This window comes from Musca vetustissima, unplaced genomic scaffold (assembly GCF_032173495.1).
Source record: "Musca vetustissima isolate MV318-11 ecotype Yass unplaced genomic scaffold, APGP_CSIRO_Mvet_v1 utg53898, whole genome shotgun sequence".
NCBI classification, from domain to species: Eukaryota; Metazoa; Arthropoda; class Insecta; order Diptera; family Muscidae; genus Musca; species Musca vetustissima.
Genome location: NW_026885340.1, coordinates 1 through 23,732, shown reverse-complemented (window position 1 = coordinate 23,732; position 23,732 = coordinate 1). Strand labels below are relative to the sequence as shown.

At 36.2% G+C, this 23,732-nt stretch overlaps 2 protein-coding genes across 2 annotated transcripts; one reads left to right on the top strand and one right to left on the bottom strand.

Annotated features, from left to right (window-relative positions):
• Positions 1-18,136: 18,136 nt before the first annotated feature.
• On the top strand, positions 18,137-19,372 carry LOC133332567 (probable enoyl-CoA hydratase). The gene is made up of 3 exons (XM_061540942.1): positions 18,137-18,252; positions 18,294-19,084; positions 19,149-19,372. The coding sequence occupies exons 1-3, from the start codon at positions 18,137-18,139 to the stop codon at positions 19,370-19,372; spliced, it is 1,131 nt and encodes a 376-aa protein (XP_061396926.1).
• Positions 19,373-22,080: 2,708 nt separating this feature from the next.
• LOC133332566 (acyl-CoA Delta-9 desaturase-like) lies at positions 22,081-23,726 on the bottom strand. The gene is made up of 3 exons (XM_061540941.1): positions 23,490-23,726; positions 22,471-22,656; positions 22,081-22,408 (listed from the first exon to the last, which is right to left on the bottom strand). The coding sequence occupies exons 1-3, from the start codon at positions 23,720-23,722 to the stop codon at positions 22,090-22,092; spliced, it is 738 nt and encodes a 245-aa protein (XP_061396925.1). The 5' UTR covers positions 23,723-23,726; the 3' UTR covers positions 22,081-22,089.
• Positions 23,727-23,732: the final 6 nt, after the last annotated feature.

Here is a 23,732-nt window from a genome sequence, read left to right as displayed (position 1 = left end):
GGTTGAGGCGTCGGGTTAGTTGCCCACTCTCGGAAAACCCAACCTACTATGAAAAAACAAAGACGACCCCCGCAAACGTATAAAGGACCACGATCTGCGAATCTGCACTTGGAATGTGTGCACGTTGTACAAAACAGGCACAGTTTTCGCTTTGGCGGATTTACTCAAGAAGTACAAAGCCGATATTATTGCCTTACAGGAAATGCGATGGAAAGGGACAGGTGTAAGTAAATCAGACGATTACGCCCTGTATTATAGATGTCATGAAACGAGACATGAATTTGACTGCGGATTTATGGTCAACAGGAGAATAAACGACCTCGTCTCCAGATTCACTCCAGTAGATGAGCGAATTGCTATAATCCATACAAAAGCGAAGTTCTTCTACATCAATCTTATTTGCGCCCATGCTCCGACCGAAAACATAAATTAACAGACCAAAGACATATTTTACGAGCGCCTAGAAAAAGCATATGACCGCTGTCCTGGCCATGACATTAAAATTCAGCTAGGAGATTTTAATGCAAAAATCGAAAGGGAAAATATTTTTGGCCCTAAACGTCGGAAAATTCAGCCTCCATGAAGAAACATCCGACAACGGCATGAGGTTGATTGACTTCGCGGCAGCAAAAACATGGTAGTTAGCAGCACCAGATTCAAGCATCTCGATTTACAAAAGGCCACCTGGATTTCTCCTGATCAAACAACGAGAAATCAAATTGATCGTGTTGTGATAGACGTAAGACATTCATACAGTGTATTAGATGTTCGATCGACCCGAAGAGCGAATATTGATTCGGACCACTACCTTGTAGAAGCCAAGATTCGCACTCTTCTCAATGTTGCAGCAAAAGTGTGATCTAACACAACGCGGAAACTCGACGGCGAAAAGCTGCAAATACAACAGGTAGCAGATACCTACCTGCATGACGAAAGCTCTTCTTGTCCCGCTAATAATATAGAAGCACAATGGCAAAGAATTGCCCACTACTTACAAACTGCAGCAAAAGCAACACTTGGGTACCAAAAACCACCATCGAGAAACCCATGCTACCATCAGGAGTGTCGTAATGCTACTGATGTGAAAACGCAGCGTATAGGGCAGACAGTAGCAACACGTAATGTGAGAAAAGGAGAGAGGTGAAACGTATTTTCAGAAAAAAAAAATAAAGAACAAGAAGCACGTGAGAGTGAGCAAATCTAGATGTACAGGATTCAGAATGAGGTCGGAAATTAGACCGACGAATAAAACAACAAACCGAAGGCTTTGGTGCAGGCATTTCTTCCTTTAGAGATGAAGTAGGAAACCTGGTGACAGATACAGACAGCGTGTTTAGGATCTGTAAGAAGCATTTTGAAAAGCTTCTGGTATCAAATGGTGGCCTTGAAGAGGATACCCCTGAAGCAATAAGAGATGACGCTATAGAGTGTATACCACTTAGAAGTCAGAATAGCAATCAATAAAGAGTAATAAAGCAGGGACAAAGGTGAATAGAAACACATGTTACACTCCTACGCCGATGACATCGATATAATGGGTCAAACATTGCGTGCGGTAACATCCACAGTTAAACTCGGAATGGATCTCTCCGAGCCCTTTAATACCGAATGAGGATTCAGAAAATGTGTCGTGTGATCTCTTTAACATCCTGCTGGAAAATTTCATACGAGAGGGGCAAAGGCGAAAAAAACACATGTTACACTCCTATGCCGATGACATCGATATAATAGGTCAAACATTGCGAGCGGTAACATCCACCGTTGAACAATTTGGGAAAGAGTCTGCCAAAGTGGGTCTGGCAGTAAATGGTGTGAGAAGTAGATTTGGAAAGTTGAAACTGCATCTTCGAGGTGGTCAACGATTTTATATACTTCGGTACCGTCATAAATAAAACTAATGACATCAGTTTGAAATTCGGAGAAGGATATTGTTGGTCAACAGATGCTATTATGGTCTAAGTAAGCAGTTTAGATACAAGGTCACCTCTCGCCAGATCCAACTCACACTCTACAAGACGCTGATACTGCCCATGCTGGTGTATGGATCAGAAGCATGGCAGATGTGGCAGCTTTTGGAGAGTTAGAGAGAAAAATTAACCGAAAGATCAATGAGCCGATCTGAGTCGACAGTGAATATCGCCGTCGAATGAGCCATGAGTTGTACCATCTATTCTCAGACATCGACATAGTCAGACGTATCGAGCTGCAGCGACTACGATGCTGGTGTATGGATCAGAAGCATGGGTACTTGCTCAAGCAGACAAGACAGCTCTTGGAGTTTTTGAGAGCCGATCTGCGTCAACCGTGAATATTGCCGTCGAATGAACCATGAGTTGTACCATCGTGGAGGATAACCATCCAGTGGAGGATAACATATCAAAGCATGGTCTTTCAAATTGGAAAAACTGAGCAGAAGATCGACGTGATTGGAAATCGTTTTTATGTTCGGCTTATGGAACAAATGTTCTGTGTCGAGTACATCCGAAAATGTTGCCCAATCTAAATATATATACCCATCATTTAATAATATAATAGTCGGGTCATTTTCAGTCGAAGTGTTTTTAGTGACCCGCATTGTCAAATTTATTACACGCTTGGTCTTTTGAAGGTTAGGGTTAGATTTTTATTGTATCCTTGTCTCATCTAGACACACATACACATATTTATGTATAACCAAATATTACAACATGTACACGTGTATGAATGCTTAGGTCAATAAGTCTCAAGGTCAACATTATTGTAAATTAAGTCGACTATATTTTAATATAAAACTAAATTTAAAATTATTGTATAAACCTGTTAATATTGAAGTTGTAACTAAAAATAAATGAAAATTGAATTAATATAATACATATGTATATTTGCATTGGAAATTGAAAGAAAATGTTTAATAGACGACTGAACCTCTATTATACAGTAGGTGCCAAAAATAGACTTAAAGTTTTTTGCATTGCATAGTTGAGCCTAGGAAGTTATAATATATTTTAAATAGAAATCTACAGTCATCTCGTAAGCATGTTAAATGTTAATGATTTGTATATTACATTGTTTTTATTTTTATTTATTATTATTATAATTTATTTATTGTTATTACTATTTATTTATTATTATTATTTTTTTTTTTTTTTTTTTTTTTTGAAAAATAGTCAGGCTTAATCCCAGTTTGTTGTTTTTATAAAAAAAAAACAACTATTTATTAGTGGGGAATGTATGGCATTGTCCGCCGAGGGGTAAGGCAGGGAAGACTATAGTTTCGGATCTCGCCACTGATCCTCATCAGTTCCCTTAGTTTTTTTTTTATAAAAACAACAAACTGGGATTAAGCCTGACTATTTTGCAAAAACAAAATACAAATGGTATCCCAAATAACCCGCCAACACTACTGAAGTTGTAGACGAGGCACGGTCATACTGTTTGGTTTATTGCTTTAACTAGCAATACCAACAACAACGTTATGTGCATTCATCACAAAGTGACGACACATAGCAGTGGGAAATGTATTGTAGTTGTCTGTGAATGCCTTGTTGACCACGAAGTCAGGCGCCAACGAAACGAACTTCTCATTGGGGTCGTATCGCTGGTAACGTAAGAACTTCGAATTGTCACAAGAGACATTTGGGTTTGAAAGGTTTTTTGTAAAGAAGCTATTAATAGCTTCTGGGGAGAATATCCCAACAAAAAACTAAGGGAACTGATGAGGATCAGTGGCGAGATCCGAAACTATAGTCTTCCCTGCCTTACCCCTCGGCGGACAATGCCATACATTCCCCACTAATAAATAGTTGTTTTTTTTATAAAAGCAACAACCTGGGATTAAGCCTGACTATTTTGCAAAAACAAAATACAAATGGTATCCCAAATAACCCGCCAACACTACCAAAATTTATTTCTCCTACAATAGATATTTCGATTTGCATATATTCCAAATAATGTTCGTAAATTTAAAACCCCACCCATATTTTACTAAAATTCCACATAGTATGTACCAACATCTTACACTAACCGTACAACCACGTTGTCATTGCATGGCGGAAGAGTTTCCTCCACACAATGACAACGTGGTTGTCGGCTCGGTTTACAATTATCACGTTCGGATCTCTAATTTGGGATGCACATTTTTGTACAACAACAAAATATTACAAATGTCAACCAGTGGACCTGAAATTGACATTGAATTTGGGAAAACGCATTACAAAAAAAAAAAACAGGTCTACCCGCATATTTTTTGGTAAATATTATAAATTTTCATTTATGCTGATGGCTGGTCAAAGAAAGAAATAGCTTGCGGCTATGTCAATTGATAACCGGTACTAAAACTATTTTTTGTATATACAATTTAATAAGTACACAGGGTGCTGGCTTTGTTTATCCAAATTAAATATTATATATAAATATTCATATTTAATAAAGCGATGCAGACAGACAGCTTCTTAAGTGGTTTTTTTTTCGAATATTTTTTTGGGAATAAAAATAATAATATAAAATTATTTGAATTTATTAAAACATTTTTAGGGTGTGAATTGAATATGCGGACTGTCAATCTTTCTATGGTTGCTGGCGCATGAAAAATATTCTAGAAAAAATAAAATGAAAATTCTATTAAAAATTGTTTAAAGAATTACTTTTTTAGGAGCCATAAAAGTCGTGGATTTTTAAAGACTAATTTTTCAAGGGCCATCCATACAAGGCGTGGTACCAAAGACCACCATCCATACAAGATAAGGGCCATCCATACAAGGCGTGGTACCAAAGACCACCATCAAGAAATCCGTGGTACGATCTGGAGTGTGGTAATGCTACTGATATGAAAAACGCAGCGTATAAGGCATCTATCGGGAGAAAAGGAGAGAGGAGAAACGTATTTTCAGAAAAAAGAAGTAAGAACAAGAAAAACGTGAGCGTGAGCAAATCGAGATGTAAAGGAGTCAGAATGAAGTCCGAAAATTCTACCAACGGGTAAAACACCAAACCGAAGGCTTTGGCGCAGGCACATCCTCCTGTAGAGATGAAGAAGGAAACCTGGTGACAGATACATACAGCGTGCTGAGGATCTGAAAGGAGCAGTTTGAAAAACTTCTGATATCAAATAGTAGCGGTGAAGAGGATACCCCAGAACCAATAACAGTTGACGGTATATATTGTATACCACCTAGCCAAGATGAAGTCAGAATAGCAATCAATCGGCTGAAGAATAATAAAGGAACAGGTGACGATGAATTACAATCCAAACTATTCAGGATTGCATAGTACAATTTGGCTAGAAGAATGCATGCCCAATTATTGGAACCCTAGCATCATGTGTCCTGTGCACAAAAAAGGAGACAAGACGATATGCGCCAACTATAGAGGAATAAGTCTCCTTCCAACCGCATATAAAGTACTGCTAGGGATACGTAGTCGAGCGCAAAAGTCGACTTTTAGACTTTTCGATTTTTGCCTCTGACCAAAAAGTCGATTTTTAGACTTTTCGATTTTAGCCTTTGACTAAATAGTTGACTTTTCGATCTTTCGATTTTGTCGAAACTGTTTAAAATCGATTTTCGACTTTTACAGACTTCTGCAAAATCGACTAAAATTTGATTTTTTAATATGAATTATTGTGAACAGATAAAGTAAAGTTCAGGAAAGTGCAACTTTTAAGTAATTTGAGATTTGTGATAAAAAACCAAGCATTTATGAAGAAAATCGAAAGTCGATCTTGAAAAGTCGACTTTACGATTTTCTCATAGATCAAAAGTCGACTTCGACTTTTAGACTTTTCAATACAAATAGTCGATTAATCGATTAGTCGATTTACTTATCCCTAAGTACTATCCAGCGTGCTGTGTGAACTACTGAAGCCAATGGTCAATGACATTATTGGACCATACCAATATGGCTTCAGGCCAAGTAAATCCACTATTGACCAGAGTTTCACTCTGAACCAGATCTTGGAAAAGACCTACGAAAAACACATCGACACATTTCACCTATTCGTCGACTATAAAGCCGCATTCGACAGTCCTATCCGTCCAGAGTTGTAAATGCCATGTCTGCGTTTGCCATTTCTGCAAAATTAATATGGCTATGCAGGATAACTTTAAGCGAACCGGCTGATGGTTCACGACAAAAGGGGAAGGCCACGAATGACAAAACTGCGCAAAAGACCGATACGCCTGGAAATCTTTTTTAAACTCGGCTTATGGAACGAAAGTTCTGTCACAAGTCAGCTATTTATATGTTTTTTTTATTACATTTTTTATATATTTATATTGTCTACAATATTTTTATATTTAGAATAGATTAAGGAATGAGAGAAATAGCAAACTGGTGAAGGATTCCAAACCAATTTTTAGGCTTTCACGATAAGAAGAGGATATAAAAAATAAAACTTAAAAAAAATGTATTAATAAAAAATTATGAAAGGATACCACATATTAATTTTTTTAACGCTTTCAAGAAGTTTTGTTGAAAAGCCAATCCATTGATGCGCTCATAAAAATTACTAACCTTACCAAAATAAACAAATCCAAAATTTGCATTGAGTATATCTATGTGAATATCTTAATTAATACTAACAATAATTTCTATGTCTAGTCCATGATTTTAGTGTGAACCAAAAAACTGGATATTTGAACTTGAATATGAAGCGTCTAATTGCAGCAGCATGGCTGGTGCTAATTAAGGTTTTATTTTAAACTGTAAAATTAAGACAATTTTCAAATTTTATATGGACACATACAAAGAGCTCATTGATAACTAACACATTAATTAATGAACAGAATACACGTGGATATTTTAAAAATCCACGCTTTAAAAAATTTGTCTTTAAAAAATCCGCGCCTTGGATAACCCTTGAAAATGTGTCTTTAAAAAATCTTTAAAAAATGAGTCGTTCAAAAATCCACGCCTTGATTAACCCTTGAAAATGTGTCTTTAAAAAATCTTTTAAAAAATGAGTCGTTCAATAATCCACGCCTTGGATAACCCTTGAAAAATGAGTCGTTCAAAAATCCACGCCTTGGATAACCCTTAAAAAATGAGTCGTTCAAAAATTCACGCCTTGGTTAACCCTTTAAAAATGAGTCGTTCAAAAATCCACGCCTTGGATAATCCTTGAAAAATGAGTCGTTCAAAAATCCACGCCTTGGTTAACCCTTGAAAAATGAGTCGTTCAATAATCCACGCCTTAGATAACCATTGAAAAATGAGTCGTTCAAAAATCCACGCCTTGGTTAACCCTTGAAAAATGAGTCGTTCAATAATCCACGCCTTAGATAACCATTGAAAAATGAGTCGTTCAAAAGTCAATGCCTTGGATACCTCTTGAAAAATACTTACTAACTTAGCTGGCTTGTGACAGAACGATTGTTCCATAAGCCGAGCATAAAAAAGATTTCCAAGCGCGTCGATCTTGTGCGCATCTACTCCAATTTGAAAAACCATGTTCCGAGATGTTGTCCTTTCCATCTAATTCGTGGCCTTCCCCTTCTGCGTGAACCATCAGTAGGCATTCTCCTTCATTCTCACAACATGACCTAGCCACCGTAGTCGCTGCAGCTCGATACGACCGACTATGTCGATGTCCACGTATAGATTGTAAAGCTCGTGGTACATTATACGCCGATATTCACGGTCGACGCAGATCGACCCATAGATCTTTCGTATAATTTTTCTCTCAAACAATCCAAAAGCTGCCTCATCTGCTTGCGCAAGTACCCAAGCTTCAGATGCATATAACAGCACGGATAGTATTATCGTCTTGTAGAGTGAATTTGGTCTGGCGGGTGGTGGCCGTGTTCATAAATTGCTTACTCAGACCATAGTAGCATCTGTTCGCCAACACTATTCTCCGCTGAATTTCAAAACTGATGTCATTATTTTTTTATGACGGTATATCAAATCTTTGACTATCTCGAAGCTGTAGTTCTCAAGTTCTACAGTTGGTCCGAGTCTACTGGACGTCTTGCACGTTGATACAATCAGCTTGGCCTTCTCGCCATATACTGTCAGTCCCACTTTGGCAGACTCCTTTTCAATTCGTTTAAAGGTGGCTGTTACCGATCACAATGTTCGACCCCATAATGTCGATACCATGGGCGGAAGCGAGTAACAAATGTTGTTTGGTGTACAGAGTGTCATTTCTGTTAACCTTTGCGTCTCGTATGACCTTTTCCAGCAGGATGTTAAATAGATCACACGACAAACTGTCACCTTGTCTGAATCCTCGTTCGGTATTGAAGGGCTCTGGTAGGTCGTTTCCTACTTTATCCTGCATAGCCGTATTAATTTTGCAGGAATGCCGAATGTAGACATGGATTTAAACACAACTGAACGGATAGGGCTGTCAAATGCGGCTTTATAGTCGACAAATAGGTTGTATGTGTCGATGTGTTTTTCGTGGGTCTTTTCCAGGATTTGACGCAGAGTGAAAATCTGGTCAATTGTGGATTTGTCAGGTCTGAAGCCGCATTGGTATGGTCCAATAATGTCATTGACCATTGGCTTCAGTCGTTCACACAGTACGCTGGATAGCACTTTATATGCGATGGGAAGGAGACTTATTCCTCTATAGTTTGCACATATCGGTTCCATCATCAGCTCGTGCATGCTCCTGACCAGCATCTGGCCACCAGTCTTGAATAGTTCGGCCGGTAAGCCATCGGCTCCTGCTGCTTTATTGTTCTTGAGCCGATTAATTGCTTTTATGACCTCATCTTGGCTAGGTGGTATACCCTCTATACCGTCACCTTTTATTAGTTATGGAGTATCCATTATGTGATATCGGAAGCTTTTCAAAATGCTCCTTTCAGATCCTCAACACGCTGTTTGTATCTGTCACCAGGTTTCCTTCTTTATTTCTACAGGATGATGTGCCTGCACTAAAGCCTTTGGTGTTTTACTCGTTGGTAAAATTGTCAGACTTCGTTCTAACTCCTGTACATCCCAAGTTTTTCTTGCTCTTTCTCCTTTTGTCTGAAAATACGTTTCTCCTCTCTCCTTTTCTCCCGATAATTCTCTCTATCATTACGTTTTGCTACTGTCTGCGTTTATAATATCAGTAGGATTACGACACTCTTGATCGTACCACGGGTTTTGTAGGAATTGGGCAATTCTTTGCCATTGCCATATCGAGACAAGAAGTGTTTTCGTCAAGCAGGTGGGTAAGTTGAGCAGAGTAGGTCTCTGCTAAATGTTGTGTTTGCAGCTTCTCGACGTCGTTTTGGTTTAGATCGCACCTTATGACGAGTGTGAACCTTGGCTGCTACAAGGTAGTGGTACGAATCGATATTCGCTCCTCGGATCGATCGTATGTCTAAAACACTGGATGAAAGTCTTTCGTCTATCACAACATGATCGATTTTATTTCTCGTTGTTTGATGGAGAAAAATCCAGGTAGCCTTATGTATATCGATATGCCTGGTGCTGATAACTACAATGTTTTTATACCCTTCACCACACTGTGGTATTGTGTCTTTGTGCATATGTTTGTAACAGACAGAAGGAAACGAGATAGACACATGGTTCCTTTTGAGAATATGCATAGAATCACTTTCTAAGTCGATTTATGCATGTCCGTCCGTCCATGTTAAATTGTAAACAAAGTACAGGTCGTATTTATGATCCGAATTGAATTAAATTTGGCATAGGTCACTTATTCGGCCCAAGGACGAACCCTATTGAAATTGGGAAAAATCGGTTCAGATTTAGATATAGCTCCCATATATATATTTAACCAATTTAATGTAAACGGTCCCTATATATCTTTCGATTTGCACGAAATTTTGTAAAGCCTAATCATTTAGGTCTAGAATGATGCCTGTCAAGTTTCGTGAAAATCGGTCCAGATTTAGATATAGCTCCCATATATAGTTTCGTCCGATTTCATGTAAATGGTGCACCAAAGTCCCTATATATCTTTCGATTTGCACGAAATTTGGCATTACGTACTGAATTAAGCCTAGAGTGATGTCTGCCAAGTTTCAAGAAAATCGGTCCAGATTTAGATATAGCTCCCATATATAGTTTCGTCCGATTTCATGTAAATGGTGCCCCCAATGTCTCTATATATCCTTCGATTTGCAGGAAATTTGGCATAACGTACTGAATTGAGCCTAGAGTGATGTTTGCCTTGTTTCGTGAAAATCGGCCCAGTTTTAGATATAGCTCCCTTTTATTATAGATTGATTTTAAGTAATTGACGCACCAAGGAACCAATAGGAACAAAGCGTTCTGAAATTAGTATAACCTAACCTGTGACAAGTTTGTTTGAAATCGCTTAATATTTGGATATAGCTTCCCTATATATTTTCGCCCGATTTCAAGTATATTGTGCATCAAACTCCTCATGTTAGTCAGATTGACATAAAATTTTGCACAACGTACAAAATTGAGCATAGAATTACCTAGTTGCGTTTTCTAGAAGTACACACATAGCCCAACGGATGACCTATTTATATTTGTTTAAAGTCGATTTACATGGTATAATAAAAGAAGGTAAAAGCAAGTGTTGTTGTACAACAAACGATACAACAACCACATGAAAATTTGTTTTTGCAAGTTATACTAGTGTCAAAAAATTTGACAGAAAAATGTAAACAAACAAATAAATTATATTTATTTTGAAAATGAAATATTTTCGAATCCTCAAAATAAAATTTGAAAAACATGAATGAAAATCTATAAAATTTATATTTCTATCGCTTCCACATCTTTCCAATAATTAAACCATTGCCTCTTATATGTGTAACTAATATGAAAATGCTAGGAATTGCGAATTATTCCATGAAGAACGATTTGCTTCCTCAAACTTTCCCAGCAGGCAGATTGAGTAAATTGAATACGGGAGCACATTTAATAAAGAACAATTTCAAATTGTATTCGTTCCCAATTTTCCTGTTGGGCGATTTTGAAAAACATAACTTGTCAAATTCATATTGACACTAGTGTTACGTTGGAATCAAATCAGCTGGGACTTGCTGTTACCTTTTATAATTGTACCATGGTCGATTTACATACTTTATGGATAGATCTAGTTATATTCACATTTAGATAAATATCACATATTTTATTTCATCCAATTTCATGTCCTGTCCTGTTTAATATACCGATAGTGGTGAAGGGTATCATATAGTCGTCCCCGTCCGACTTTACTACTTTCCTTACTGGTTTTCTGTAGCGAAGTCAATCAACCTCATCCCGTTGTCTGATGTTTCTTAATGGAGGCTGAATTTTCCGACGGTGGTGCCAAAAATATTTTCCCTTCCGATTCTTGCATTAAAATCTCCTAGCAGAATTTTAATGCATGGGCGCAAATAAGATTGATGTAGAAGAACTTCGCTTTTACACGAATTATAGCAATTCGTTTTCCCGTACCCATTAGTCAGCCTCCCCTGTCTCATTAAATATTCACTATGAATAGACACAAAACATAATGAAACCCATAAAATTTTGCAGACATTAATATATTTCACAATAAATTTAAAGTAGTTTAGTTTTGCGTTTTGTTTATTTGTTTATATCATCATTAAAATGATAGCTATACAACAAATCTATCTCATTTATTTATTAGCATACATACATATGTATTAAAACCCCCCAATATTTTGAAACTGCATTATTGAGGATGATACACGTGATTTCCGTTAATAAAAAAAGTTTCATAAAAATTATCTGCCACCATTCAGAGACAGAAATGTTTTTATTATCTTTTTTCGACAACCACTAATTTTTCTCACACGAGTCGAACATTAGAACTAGAAGCAGCAGTAATAATAAAAGAAACACTTCCCTCCCAAGAAAAGAAAAAACAAAATTAATCAAAATTAGTTTATCAATGCCATCATATTTATTTTAAATAAAAACATTTAATTTTTTGCAGATTTTTTGAAATTAACGTGTTTGTGTCAGAGGATTTCAGGTTTTTATGTTTATCTGCAGCATGTGTGCTTCTTTACGTTCCTTGGAATCGCTCGCCTACAGGTGATATGCAAATTTTACTATATGTCTTCCTGCCTGGTTAGTTTCTCAGTCCTCAAACTCGTTCAGTTTTTTCCTCAATTTTTTAAGAACGCATTTCAAGATATTCGGTAAATACATAGTCGAAATTCTTGACTTTAGAACATAATAAAGTCTTAACGCTTATCATGAAATACTAACACGCTTAGGTGAATGAAAATATTCTGCTAAATCAATAAAAAAATAATTGCTATAAATTTTGTATTATTTTCCGCAAAGCGTGTATTTAGTAGTTGATTGTGTATTAATCGGGAAGCTAAATTTTGGGTTTCTTATTTTATTTCATTCTTTTTTTGGTCTGTTCCAGTACTGCAAGAATCTACTCGATTTTACTATTATCTTCGATATCATAAAGGAAAATTCGTTATCGTAGTAAAAAGTAGTAGATTCATGCAGTACGGGAACAGACCATTTATGTACTGAGGCTGCGTACACTCTTTCTCTACTCTGCTCCCTTCCAGCATTGAGCCACTTCGTCCACTAGCAACATTCGCCAATGATATATTTAATTGCGCTTATTTTCCTTCGGAAATCGAAGAACTCGCCAATTTTTAATGGATTTTTATATCGTTCGGCTCTCAACAAAGGCACAATTCACAATCTATTATTTTATTTTAATCGAAATTACATTTCATTTATAGTGTTGCCATTGTACACTATAATTGACAATGGGTATAAAAAATTTGGTTCATTCCACAGCCTGCAATAATCTTATGTCAATCGAAATTGTTTCCGATTTCCCCTTTATAAATTTAGGCATATAAAAAGAACGGAATCGACCACGACATAGACCCCAAATAATTTAATAAGGCGTCGATAATCCGTAGATTGGATTATCGACACACTATGTCGCGACATATAAGCATATAGGCACCAGCATATAAATTATAAATTTTAAGCTTATTGTTTAGGATCAGTAAACCAGTAAAGTTTACAACGTATGTATGTTTAGCTTTTATGAGTGGCTTCCATATTAAGCACCGATCTCATACCATTCCCAGATACTTTACAGAGTTTATTTTATTGTTTATGTTGACTGGTGAACAATTACATTTTCGCAAGTAAAAGTGTTATACGACAGGATTTCTTATTCGTATATACCGCCAGTGCTTTTGGCGACAATATTTCTTTTTACAGACCTTTCCGGTAGTCTTTCAAGAAACGTTGCTGTATAGTCGTCTCTACGTTCAAATAGAATATTTTTAAATTCTCTACAGGACTGCTACCTGCCTACTCTTTTGCCACCTTCTTCTGGGTCGTATTTTTATACCCTTCACCACACTGTGGTGTTTATGTCTTTGTGCATATGGCAAAAGGAATCGAGATAGACCCATGGTTCCTTTTGAGAATATGCATAGAATCACGTTCTAAGTCGATTTACGCATGTCCGTCTGTCCGTCCGTATGTCCATGTTAAATTGTAAACAAAGTACTGGTCGCATTTATTATTCGAATTGGATGAAAATTGGCACAGCTCATTCATTTGGCCCAAGGACGAACCCTATTGAAATTGGGAAAAATCGATTCACTTTTAGATATAGCTCCCATATATATTTTCGTCCGATTTAAGGTAAATGGTGCACCAAAGTCCCTAAATAACTTTCGATTTGCACAAAATTTTGCACAGCGTACTGAATTAGGCCTAGAATGATGTGTGCCAAGTTTCTTGATATATAGTTTCATCCGATTTAAGGTAAATGGTGCACTAAAGACCCTATATATCTGTCGATTTGCACGAAATTTCGTACAACGTACTGAATTGAGCCTAGAATGATATCTGCCAAGTTTCGTGAAAATCGGTTCAAATTTATATATAGCTCCCATATATATAGTTTCGTCCGATTTCATGTAAATGGCGCACCAAAGTCCCTATATCTTTCGATTTGCACCAAATTTGGAATAACGTACTGAATTGAGCCTAGAGTGATGTCTGCCACGTTAAGTTTAAATCGGTCCAGACTTAGATATAGCTCCCATATATAGTTTCGTCATATATATATATATATATATATATATATATATATGTCGATTTGCACGAAATTTGGTACAACGTACTGAGCCTAGAATGATATCTGCCAAGTTTCGTGAAAATCGGTCCAAATTTATATATAGCTCCCATACATATATAGTTTCGTCCGATTTCATGTAAATGGCGCACCAAAGTCCCTATATCTTTCGATTTGCACCAAATTTGGAATAACGTACTGAATTGAGCCTAGAGTGATGTCTGCCACGTTAAGTTTAAATCGGTCCAGACTTAGATATAGCTCCCATATATAGTTTCGTCCGATTTCATGTAAATGGTGCACCTAAATCCCTATATATCCTTCGATTTGCATGAAATTTGGCATAGCGTACTGAATTTAGTCCAGACTGATATGTGTCAAGTTTCGTGAAAATCGGTTCAGATTTAGATATAGCTCCCTTATATTATAGATTGATTTCAAGTAATTGACGCACCAAGGATCCAATATATGGCTGATAGGAACAAAACGTACTGAAATTAGTATAACCTAGCCGGCGATAAGTTTTCTTGAAAGCGGTTCATATTTGGATATAACTTCCATATATATTTTCGCCCGATTTTAAGTAAATTGGTCATCAAACTCCTCATGTTAGTCAGATTGACGTCAAATTTTGCACAACGTACAAAATTGAACATATAATTACGTAGTTGCGTTTCCTAGAAGTACAGACATAGCCCAACGGATGACCTATTGATATTTGTTTGAAGTTGATTCACAGTTAGATAAATATCACATATTTTATCTCATCCAATTTTATGTTAATAGTCCTGTTTAATATACCCATAGTGGTGGAGGGTATCATATAGTCGGCCCCGTTCGACTTTACTACTTTCCTTACTGGTTTCAGTAATGAGTTGTCTGATTTCAGATGATATATGTAGTCGGTGTAGCTAAGACAGCAGATTATTTAATGATGTTCGTGAGATAATCCAGAGGGTGATTCATTTCATATGTTGTTGCTGGTCCTAAATTATTACAATTATATTCCTTTGCTCGTGTTTTAATAATTCCAGAGTTAATTAAATAGTAATACTCTTTTTATATGTGGATTCAGAAAAGCATTTAGAACAACATCGACTTTGCAAGATATAAGTTCTAAAACTACGAATAATCTGAACGAATCATTGTGGCTGCCTTATATTTTCAATACGCTGGATTATTCTATGCTGATATCAACATCATATTGATCAAGGTTTATCTAGTGAGACATATCTCTTTCTTGCGGGAGCGTTATCTCCATTTATCCACAGTTATCACTTCTTGGACTCGAGAATTCATTTCTTTCAGAAGGCAGGAGTATCCACACTGACCGTAATCAACAAATTTTTGGGGTCATCTTCATTAAACGCCCCAAATTCTCCTTGTACACCAACTACATTAACCTGAAGTTCTGAAATCTCTGTCTTACGTCTTCTGGCTTAAATATAAACAAACATTTATTGTGGCACACAGTTCGAATCTCGACTTCTTAGAGACATATAGTAGAAAATTTTAAAACTCCAGTCCGCATAGTATCTGCCGTATCATACCAATCGTCACCCACGTATTTTCCAACCGTTCCGTTGTATGTGTTCGGAACCCATAAACCAAAATTCTTTGTTAGAGACACTTCATTTGTATGGCGGCCAAATAAAAAGGTGAACCAATATATCCCATTTGCACGCTGTCCGATGTAAGTTACGAAATGAAAGGGGATTACGCCAAAACAATTAGGAATTTTTTCAAAATTTACAAGGACAGACACTACCAAAAAATATCCTACAATAAAAAATCCGTCCAACTTTAATTAGTTATTTTATTTATTTATTTTTTTTTTTTTTTTTTTTGAATTTTTTAACAAGTTTTTTGAGAATAAAACTGTTGACATTTTATTTCCACCCATCCCATTATAGATCCTTATGTACATCATCTAATATTAATACCCATCCGATCTTCGCTTAAAATGTTGATACAGTTGGACCTATCCGACCTTCGCTTACATTGATTTTGGACTCATGACGGCCTAGGCCATCGCTGTGCAAATGTAAGTTGAAATAGAATACATGCTTCGGGTGAGTCGCATCTACATTATGTGTGCTCTCAGCTGGAGGATGTTTGGGCAAAAACATCTGCTGGGTATCTTCGTAATATGAAGATGTAAGAGAAGGCAGAACAAGTGAGCTATCTGGCGCCCAAAGTCTAAAATTGACAAGGATGAAGCAAAAATACACAGTTGGTGTATTTTATATGGGGTAAATTTGTGTCAGGAGAACACGAAATAGAGAACTAGAGAAACTCTGGATGAAAAATTTGGCAATGGCCTTGAACGTACCGAACATGACATTAACTGAAGGGGAATAACCTGGAATCACATATGTATCTACTGTTCGTCGATTTTAAGAAAGTTTTCGACGCCATCAGACGAAGAACCATCATATTGTAGCATTGAGCAAAAGCGAGTAACCCCGAAAATAATCGGAATAATAAGGAAACAAAACTCTCAGTTCCTTACAGGGAGCACCTAAGACAATCGTTTAGACACTAGATTCCATTCATTCACAAGGATCAACAAATCGAGGTTGACGATGATACACCAGGTACTATAACTTCCAATATCAAATAAGACAAAATAACCTTACATTGGAAGATGCCAGATGTGATACTTTGTTCTAGTTCTATTCCCACAAGTTTTCAAAAGGAATAGACCGATAGGTCCCATCATCGGTCTTGATCGGGGTTTGGTACAAATATTACAATGTGCATTTAACGTATCATGTAGTATAGTTCATTAGCTTCATATGAAATTCAAAAATGTTGACATTTTGTGGGGGACAATTAATGAACCAATAGGTCCGATCGTCATATTTGATTTAGTGTTGGAAAAAATATTACGATGTGCTTAGTTTGTATATAAATGCACATCCATTTCAATATAGGTCTTGCAAATGTTCAAAATTTTGGCACTTTGTGGGAAAGGTACCACAGGGAGCGATGGGTCCCATATTCAAACATGATCTAGGTTTGCTAATTACAATTACAATGTGTAAAGTTTGGATTATTTCGGGTATTCCCTTCCTTTGACAGTGGATTATTGGCCGAATAATTGCAAAGAGCTAATTTGCTAATTACAATTACAATGTGTAAAGTTTGGATTATTTCGGGTATTCCCTTCCTTTGACAGTGGATTATTGGCCGAATAATTGCAAAGAGCAATTGCTGCCATTTTTTTTTTTTTTTTTTGTACACCGAAATTTCAACATAAAAATGTAAAAAGTTAAATACGCGCCATGACGCCGAAAGTTAAAATTTGTTTAACTTTGGCACGAGTCAATGCGCGTTATTAAGTGCAGCCAAAATGAGTTCTTTATTTAACTTTTAACAATAAAATTTATTGCATACTTTTAGGCTGTAACATTTCGGGGTGTTATGCTTTGCTTTACACTCATTCGTAAACAAACGGTTCTCCATCCCACCTCATTCGTAAACTTTCGGTTATACCATTTTGAGTTCATCTGTATCGGCCATATTTTCTTCTCCTCCCATTCGTTAACAGGTGGAACGTTTTACAATTTTTTCAGTCGTCGTTTTTATTTTGTTGGCGAATGTTTGCGTACGACGTCGTTTGAGTCTTGGCAGAACGACGATTAAACAAGCGAATTATATAAAGGCTGGAGTCTTGGAGGCTTCCCTCTTATTGTACAACCGTGAAGTGAAAAAGTCCAGAACAGTTGGAAACATTTTTAGAATTGGACAATCTAGTTCACTTAGCGGATCGATCTTTCTCGTTTCTTTTTTAAAAAGGAACTAGTTCCATAATGTAGTTTCTTTGCTCCATATAGTTCCTTTACTCCAAACAGTTCCTTTGCTCTTTATAGTTCCTTTGGTCCATATAGTTTGGAGCAAAGGAATTACGCTCCATATTTTTCCTATGCTCCATATAGTTCCTTTGCCTCTAATAGTTCAAAAAAGGAACTGGATAAGAAAAAGGAACTATATTAATTAAAGAGCTGGAACTAGTTCCGATCGTTCCTTTCTCGGAATAGTTCCAATGAACTAGTTCGTTCCGTTCCGGAACTACTCAACTCTATGTAAAAGGCCGAATCGGATCGAGTAATTGTAAAGCAGAGACAAATTATGTTGCGACAATTGACCAGACAAATATGCCGGTCAGGAGGTAACCTTAAAAAGGCCTTTGGACAAAGGACAATATCCACAACCCAGTGTCTACGTGATGGCAGTGAAGGTAAGTGGTATCGGTTACACTTTGCTTTGGCATGACATAATTTAGCAGCTTTGCTTTTTATTGCTTTCCAAAAGGTCAAGCTGAGGAGAAAACCGTACTGGTGGACAAGGAGAAAAACATTACCATGATTGGCATCAATAGGCCGCAACAGAGAAATGCCATTAATGCCGCAACAGCAGCCAAGTTGTGTGAAGCGTTCAGTGCCTTCGAAGCAGATGAAACCTCACCCATTGCTGTGCTCTATGGTGTGGGTGGTAGTTTTTGTTCGGGTTTTGATATTTTGGAAATGGCTGCCAATGATGAGGGCAAAGTATCCATGGAAATGTTAATGATGCCTGAAGGCTCAGTGGGTCCCACCCGGCGTCATTTACACAAACCCGTGGTGTGTGGCATCAATGGTTATTGTGTTGCCAACGGCTTGGAATTGGCCCTGATGTGTGATTTACGTGTTATGGAAGAATCGGCAGTGTTGGGATTCTTTAATCGTCGTTTTGGTGTTCCTGTCATTGATGGAGGCACTGCTCGTCTACCGGCTATGATAGGCTTTGCACGTGCCCTCGATCTGATATTGACCGGGCGGCAAGTTAATGCCGAGGAGGCACATGCCATTGGTTTGGTCAATCGTATTGTACCCACTGGAAATGCTTTGATTAAAGCCTTGGAATTGGCTCACACATTGGCGAAATTCCCACAAAGTGCCCTGAATCATGATCGGAATTCGTTGTATTCCTCAGTTTTCGAAGCGGCCAATTTCCATCAAGCTATACAAAATGAAATTATGTATACATCCAAGGATATGATCGATCAAATGAAGGAGGGCATCACATGGTTTACTCAAAGTGAGTAGGTCTTTTAAAGATGGTTTGAATATCGTAACGAATGATATCCTTATTTTGTGTACAGCCTTCAAGGACGACAATCGTGATTCATGGTTGAAACGTGACAAATCCATGGCCGATTGGGATGATCAGCAGGTCGCTGAAGCCGCTGCCCAAAAGGAGGCGGAAAAACAAGCCCAAGAACGTGCACGAATTGAAGAAGAGAAACGCCTTAAGGAGGAAAAAGAAAAGAAAAAAGCCGAAAAGAAGAAAAAATCCGATGAACCTGAACCAACACCAAAAGAATAAAAGAAGGAGAAGAAATAATTTATTTATATAACTGTAATATAATTGTTATTAATGTCGGATTCTAGTTTATTTGTATTTTATAATTAAAACAAGACTTAAAATTCAACAAAAATAAAAATAAAAAAGAGCGATTAAAAAAAGCTTCTAACCAAAATAAAAATTCGAAAAGTTTAAAAGTAGATTATCAACTGCCCAATAGGCGTGGATTTTTAAAGAATATTTTTATTAAGTTCAACAGCCCTTTAGGCGTGGATTTTTAAAGAATATTTTTATTAAGTTCGACAGTCCTTTAGGCGTGGATTTTTAAAGAATATTTTTATTAAGTTCAACAGCCCTTTAGGCGTGGATTTTTAAAGAATATATTTATTAAGTTCGACAGCCCTTCAGACATGAATTTTTTAAAGAATTTTTTTATTAAGTTCAACAGCCCTTTAGGCGTGGATTTTTAAAGAATATATTTATTAAGTTCGACAGCTCTTCAGACGTGAATTTTTTAAAGAATATTTTTATTAAGTTCGACAGCCCTTCAGGCGTGATTTTTTTACAGAATATTTTTATTAAGTTCGACAGTCCTTTAGGCCTGGATTTTTAAAGAATATTTTTATTAAGTTCGACAGCCCTTCAGGCGTGATTTTTTTACAGAATATTTTTATTAAGTTCGACAGTCCTTTAGGCGTGGATTTTTAAAGAATATTTTTATTAAGTTCGACAGCCCTTTAGGCGTGAATTTTTTAAAGAATATTTTTATTAAGTTCAACAGCCCTTTAGGCGTGGATCAGTTAAATAAAAACACAATTAGAATTTTTTATTTTGGTTTTGTTTGGGTTTTTTATTTACTTTTTTTTCTTTCAAGAGCTCTAACAAATTTTGGTATCCAATAGGGTTTTATTTCGGTTTTTTCTGGTATTATTAATTTTTTGTTTGTTGTTATTATTAGTGGGTAATTTGAATGTTTGTAAGTATGTATGACAAGTTAGGTATACAATCATCAAAGTTTTGCTATTAGATAATAATGAAGAATGAATTTTGTAGGTTGTTGAGGTTTCTTCTCATCATCATTCCCATTTTCACACTTCTTGGGATGGTTTTTTTTAAAAATTCATAAGATTTATTGATCTGTGACATACATACAAAAAACTACACATATTAAACATTTATTTTTTATTTATTATTTTTATTGTTTGTTTTTATTCATATTTTCATAGAGATAATAACAACAAATTTTTGTGAGTGTTTTGTTTTAGAAAAAAGATTTAGGGATCACCAATCATCTCAGACGAATTGGAGGGGGGTAGAAGTTGGGCTGGAAAGAAGGGAGATATTTAAGGAGGAATGGTAGAGGAATGATATTATGATAACAAGTTATTTTTTATGTATGTATATAATAATTATAATGATAATAATACGAAAAATATTAGTAATATGGGATTTATCCTTGTTTTCATTTCTTGTTTTAAACATTTTTTTCAAATTTTTTTTCTCCAACATCTATAAAATGTAAATGGTAATAATAGCAAAATTTTCCTTTGAGTGAAGAAAGAATGAACAAAAAGAAACAAAAATTGAAAAAAGAGCATTTTGAATTCAATAAAAGTTACAGGTTTGTTTGTTGGTTGGCTGTTTTAAAGCTCGGCCGCCTATTGTTTCCGGGGAAATGTGCAGCATTTTTTATGGAGTTTGATTTTCTTTTTTTGGGGGAGCACATCTTCTTCGGCTTAGCTGTTATGTTGCTTTTTGGTATTTCCTTTTCTTGTTTTTTAAGATGTCTTTTGCAAGTTTTCTTTTACACACATCTCCAGGAGGCTAGGGGGTTTTCTGCAAGGATAGGATTGATTCTTAATTGCTAGGACACGTTTGTGGGCTTTTCAGAGATTTTTTTTCGTTCGATTTTATCTTCTTCTCCGTTAACGTGTTGATAGGTGTTAGTTGTTGTTGCTTTTTATCTTTGTTATTTTTATGTATATTTAGATTTTACAATTACACAATAATAAAAAGTTGTTTTTGTTGTTGTTAGTATAATTATTATTAATAATGATTTTGGTTTCATTCCAGGTTTTTTGTTTTCCTTTACAAGAAAATTACATTCACTTGGTATTGATGATGGACATCATGGGGAGTATGGATGTAAGGTGAATGTTTGATAATGAGTTGTGGTAGCTGTTTGGGGGCTAGCTAAGGAGTTAATATTCATTCATTCATGTGCCAGACATAACTGATGTTTACGACAAAAACAAAAGGACAAAAACATGTGATATATGCGTTGCAATGGTTGCTGTTGCCTTTTCCCCAAAAATGTGACTGATTTAGCTATTTTTTGCTGCTGGTGAATTTGCTTTTGGTGGTGTTAATTAATTATTTAGGTGGTGAGATCAGTGCATGCAAGCAATCATTTTTTTTCTTGGAATTCACTGCTTTTGGGTTTTGTTTTAGCAGCTTATTTATATATAATTTCTTTATTTTCTGTATATCATCTCATTAAGGACATTTTGTTGTTGTTTTTACTTGTTTTTTGATTTTTTTTGTTTTGAAATTTTAAGAAATCATTTTAAAAATGTTTGGTTTTTTGGTATTTGTTTTTCATTCTTCTAGTTCTCATAGCTTTTCAGTTTTGTTGTTGGTTGTTTTGTTTTTTAGGAGCACAGTTTTTCCTTTCGTTTTTCCCTGATTTCTGTGTGTGAGTTGTTGTTGTGTGGACGTCTTCTTCTTCATCTAACAATCTATTCATCTTTCTTATTGATAATAATGGCATTATCAATTTCATCCTTAGGTTGATCCTTATCACCCCAGCCCCAGGTGGCATGAGAACCATCACCGGTGCGCTTGACACGCTTCTTAATGATATCGGCGGATACAGTTTTCAAATCATAGGCCCAGCCAATTTTGGCAAAGAAATCAATGAAGCCAGTGGTCATGTTCATGGAATAGTTGCCAAATTCAGCGGTCTTGTAATCCCAGGGGAAGACATGATGATAGTTATGCCAGCCTTCACCGAAAGCCAAAATGGCAACAGATTTGTTTTCAGCGGGGTTGATGTATCTGCCACAATAGAAACAAACACAGATTAGAAAGGGCGTCTCCAAAATAAAAAAATGACTTACTTATCATAGGGTTTGCCACCGAATTTATGAGCAGCACTGTTCACCAACCAGGTAATGTTGAGAATAAAACACCAACGGAACATGGTGGCAACAAACCAGGAATTGACAAAGCTTTCATTCCAGAGGTACATGGGTACCATTGTTGGCAAAATGAAGCAGAGAAGAGGCATCAAGATCATGTAGTATCTGAAAAAAAGAAAAGAAGGGGAGGTATAGGTTAATAAAATATATTAAAATGATTTTTTTTAAATTAAATTTTTATATGTGTTTTCAGGTCTATAGGAGTGGTTTTTTAAATTAAGTTTTTAAGAAGATTTTCAGGATTTTTAAAGAATATTTTTAAGAAGATGTTCAGGCCTACAGGCGTGGATTTTTAAAGAATTATTTTAAGAACTTCAACAGCCCCATAGGCCTGGGTTTCAGACCTATAGGCGTGGATTTTTAAAAAATATTTTTATGTAGATGTTCGGGCCTATAGTCGTGGATTTTTAAAGAATATTTTTAAGAAGTTCAACAGCCCCATTGGCGTGGATTTTTAAAGAATATTTTTAAGAAGTTCAACAGCCCCATTGGCGTGGATTTTTAAAGAATATTTTTAAGAATTCCAACAGCCCCATAGGGCGTTGATTTTTAAAGAATATTTTTAAGAATTTCAACAGCCCCATAGGCGTGGAATTTTAAAGAATGTTTTTAAGAATTTCAACAGCCCCATAGGCGTGGATATTTTAAAGAATATTTATAAGAATTCCAACAGCCCCATAGGCGTGGATATTTTAAAGAATTCCAACAGCACCATAGGCGTGGATTTTTACAGAATATTTGTAAGAATTTCAACAGCCCTATAGGCGTGGATTTTTAAAGAATATTCTTAAGAATTTCAACAGTCCCATAGGCGTGGATTTTTAAAGAATATTCTTAAGAATTTCAACAGTCCCATAGGCGTGGATATTTTAAAGAATCTTTTCCAACAGGATTTTTAAAGTATATTTTTAAATAGTTATTTCATTTCTTCTACTCACTTCTTTTGGAACATAAGAATGGGATCAGCTCTCAAATCGGATAGATCGACACCCTTGCCCTTGGCCTTAACTTCGGGATGTTTCTTGCACAACAACCAGCCAATGTGCGAAAAGAAAAAGCCGCGAGTGGCATTATGTGGATCGGCATCGGTTTCCGAATACTTGTGATGTACACGATGATCACGGGCCCAATGATATGCAGCATCTTGGAATGCAATTGTATTGAAAATCATCAAAATCAAA

Excerpts from the sequence above, each read along its gene's own strand:
- LOC133332567 (XM_061540942.1), top strand. The coding sequence starts at position 18,137 with ATGTTGCGACAATTGACCAGACAAATATGCCGGTCAGGAGGTAACCTT. Across the intron at positions 18,253-18,293 it reads GATGGCAGTGAAGGTAAGTG|CTTTGCTTTTTATTGCTTTC; the intron begins GTATCGGTTACA and ends ATAATTTAGCAG. Across the intron at positions 19,085-19,148 it reads CATCACATGGTTTACTCAAA|CCTTCAAGGACGACAATCGT; the intron begins GTGAGTAGGTCT and ends TTTTGTGTACAG.
- LOC133332566 (XM_061540941.1), bottom strand. The coding sequence starts at position 23,722 with ATGATTTTCAATACAATTGCATTCCAAGATGCTGCATATCATTGGGCC. Across the intron at positions 22,657-23,489 it reads ATTCTTATGTTCCAAAAGAA|ATACTACATGATCTTGATGC; the intron begins GTGAGTAGAAGA and ends TCTTTTTTTCAG. Across the intron at positions 22,409-22,470 it reads GGTGGCAAACCCTATGATAA|ATACATCAACCCCGCTGAAA; the intron begins GTAAGTCATTTT and ends CTATTGTGGCAG.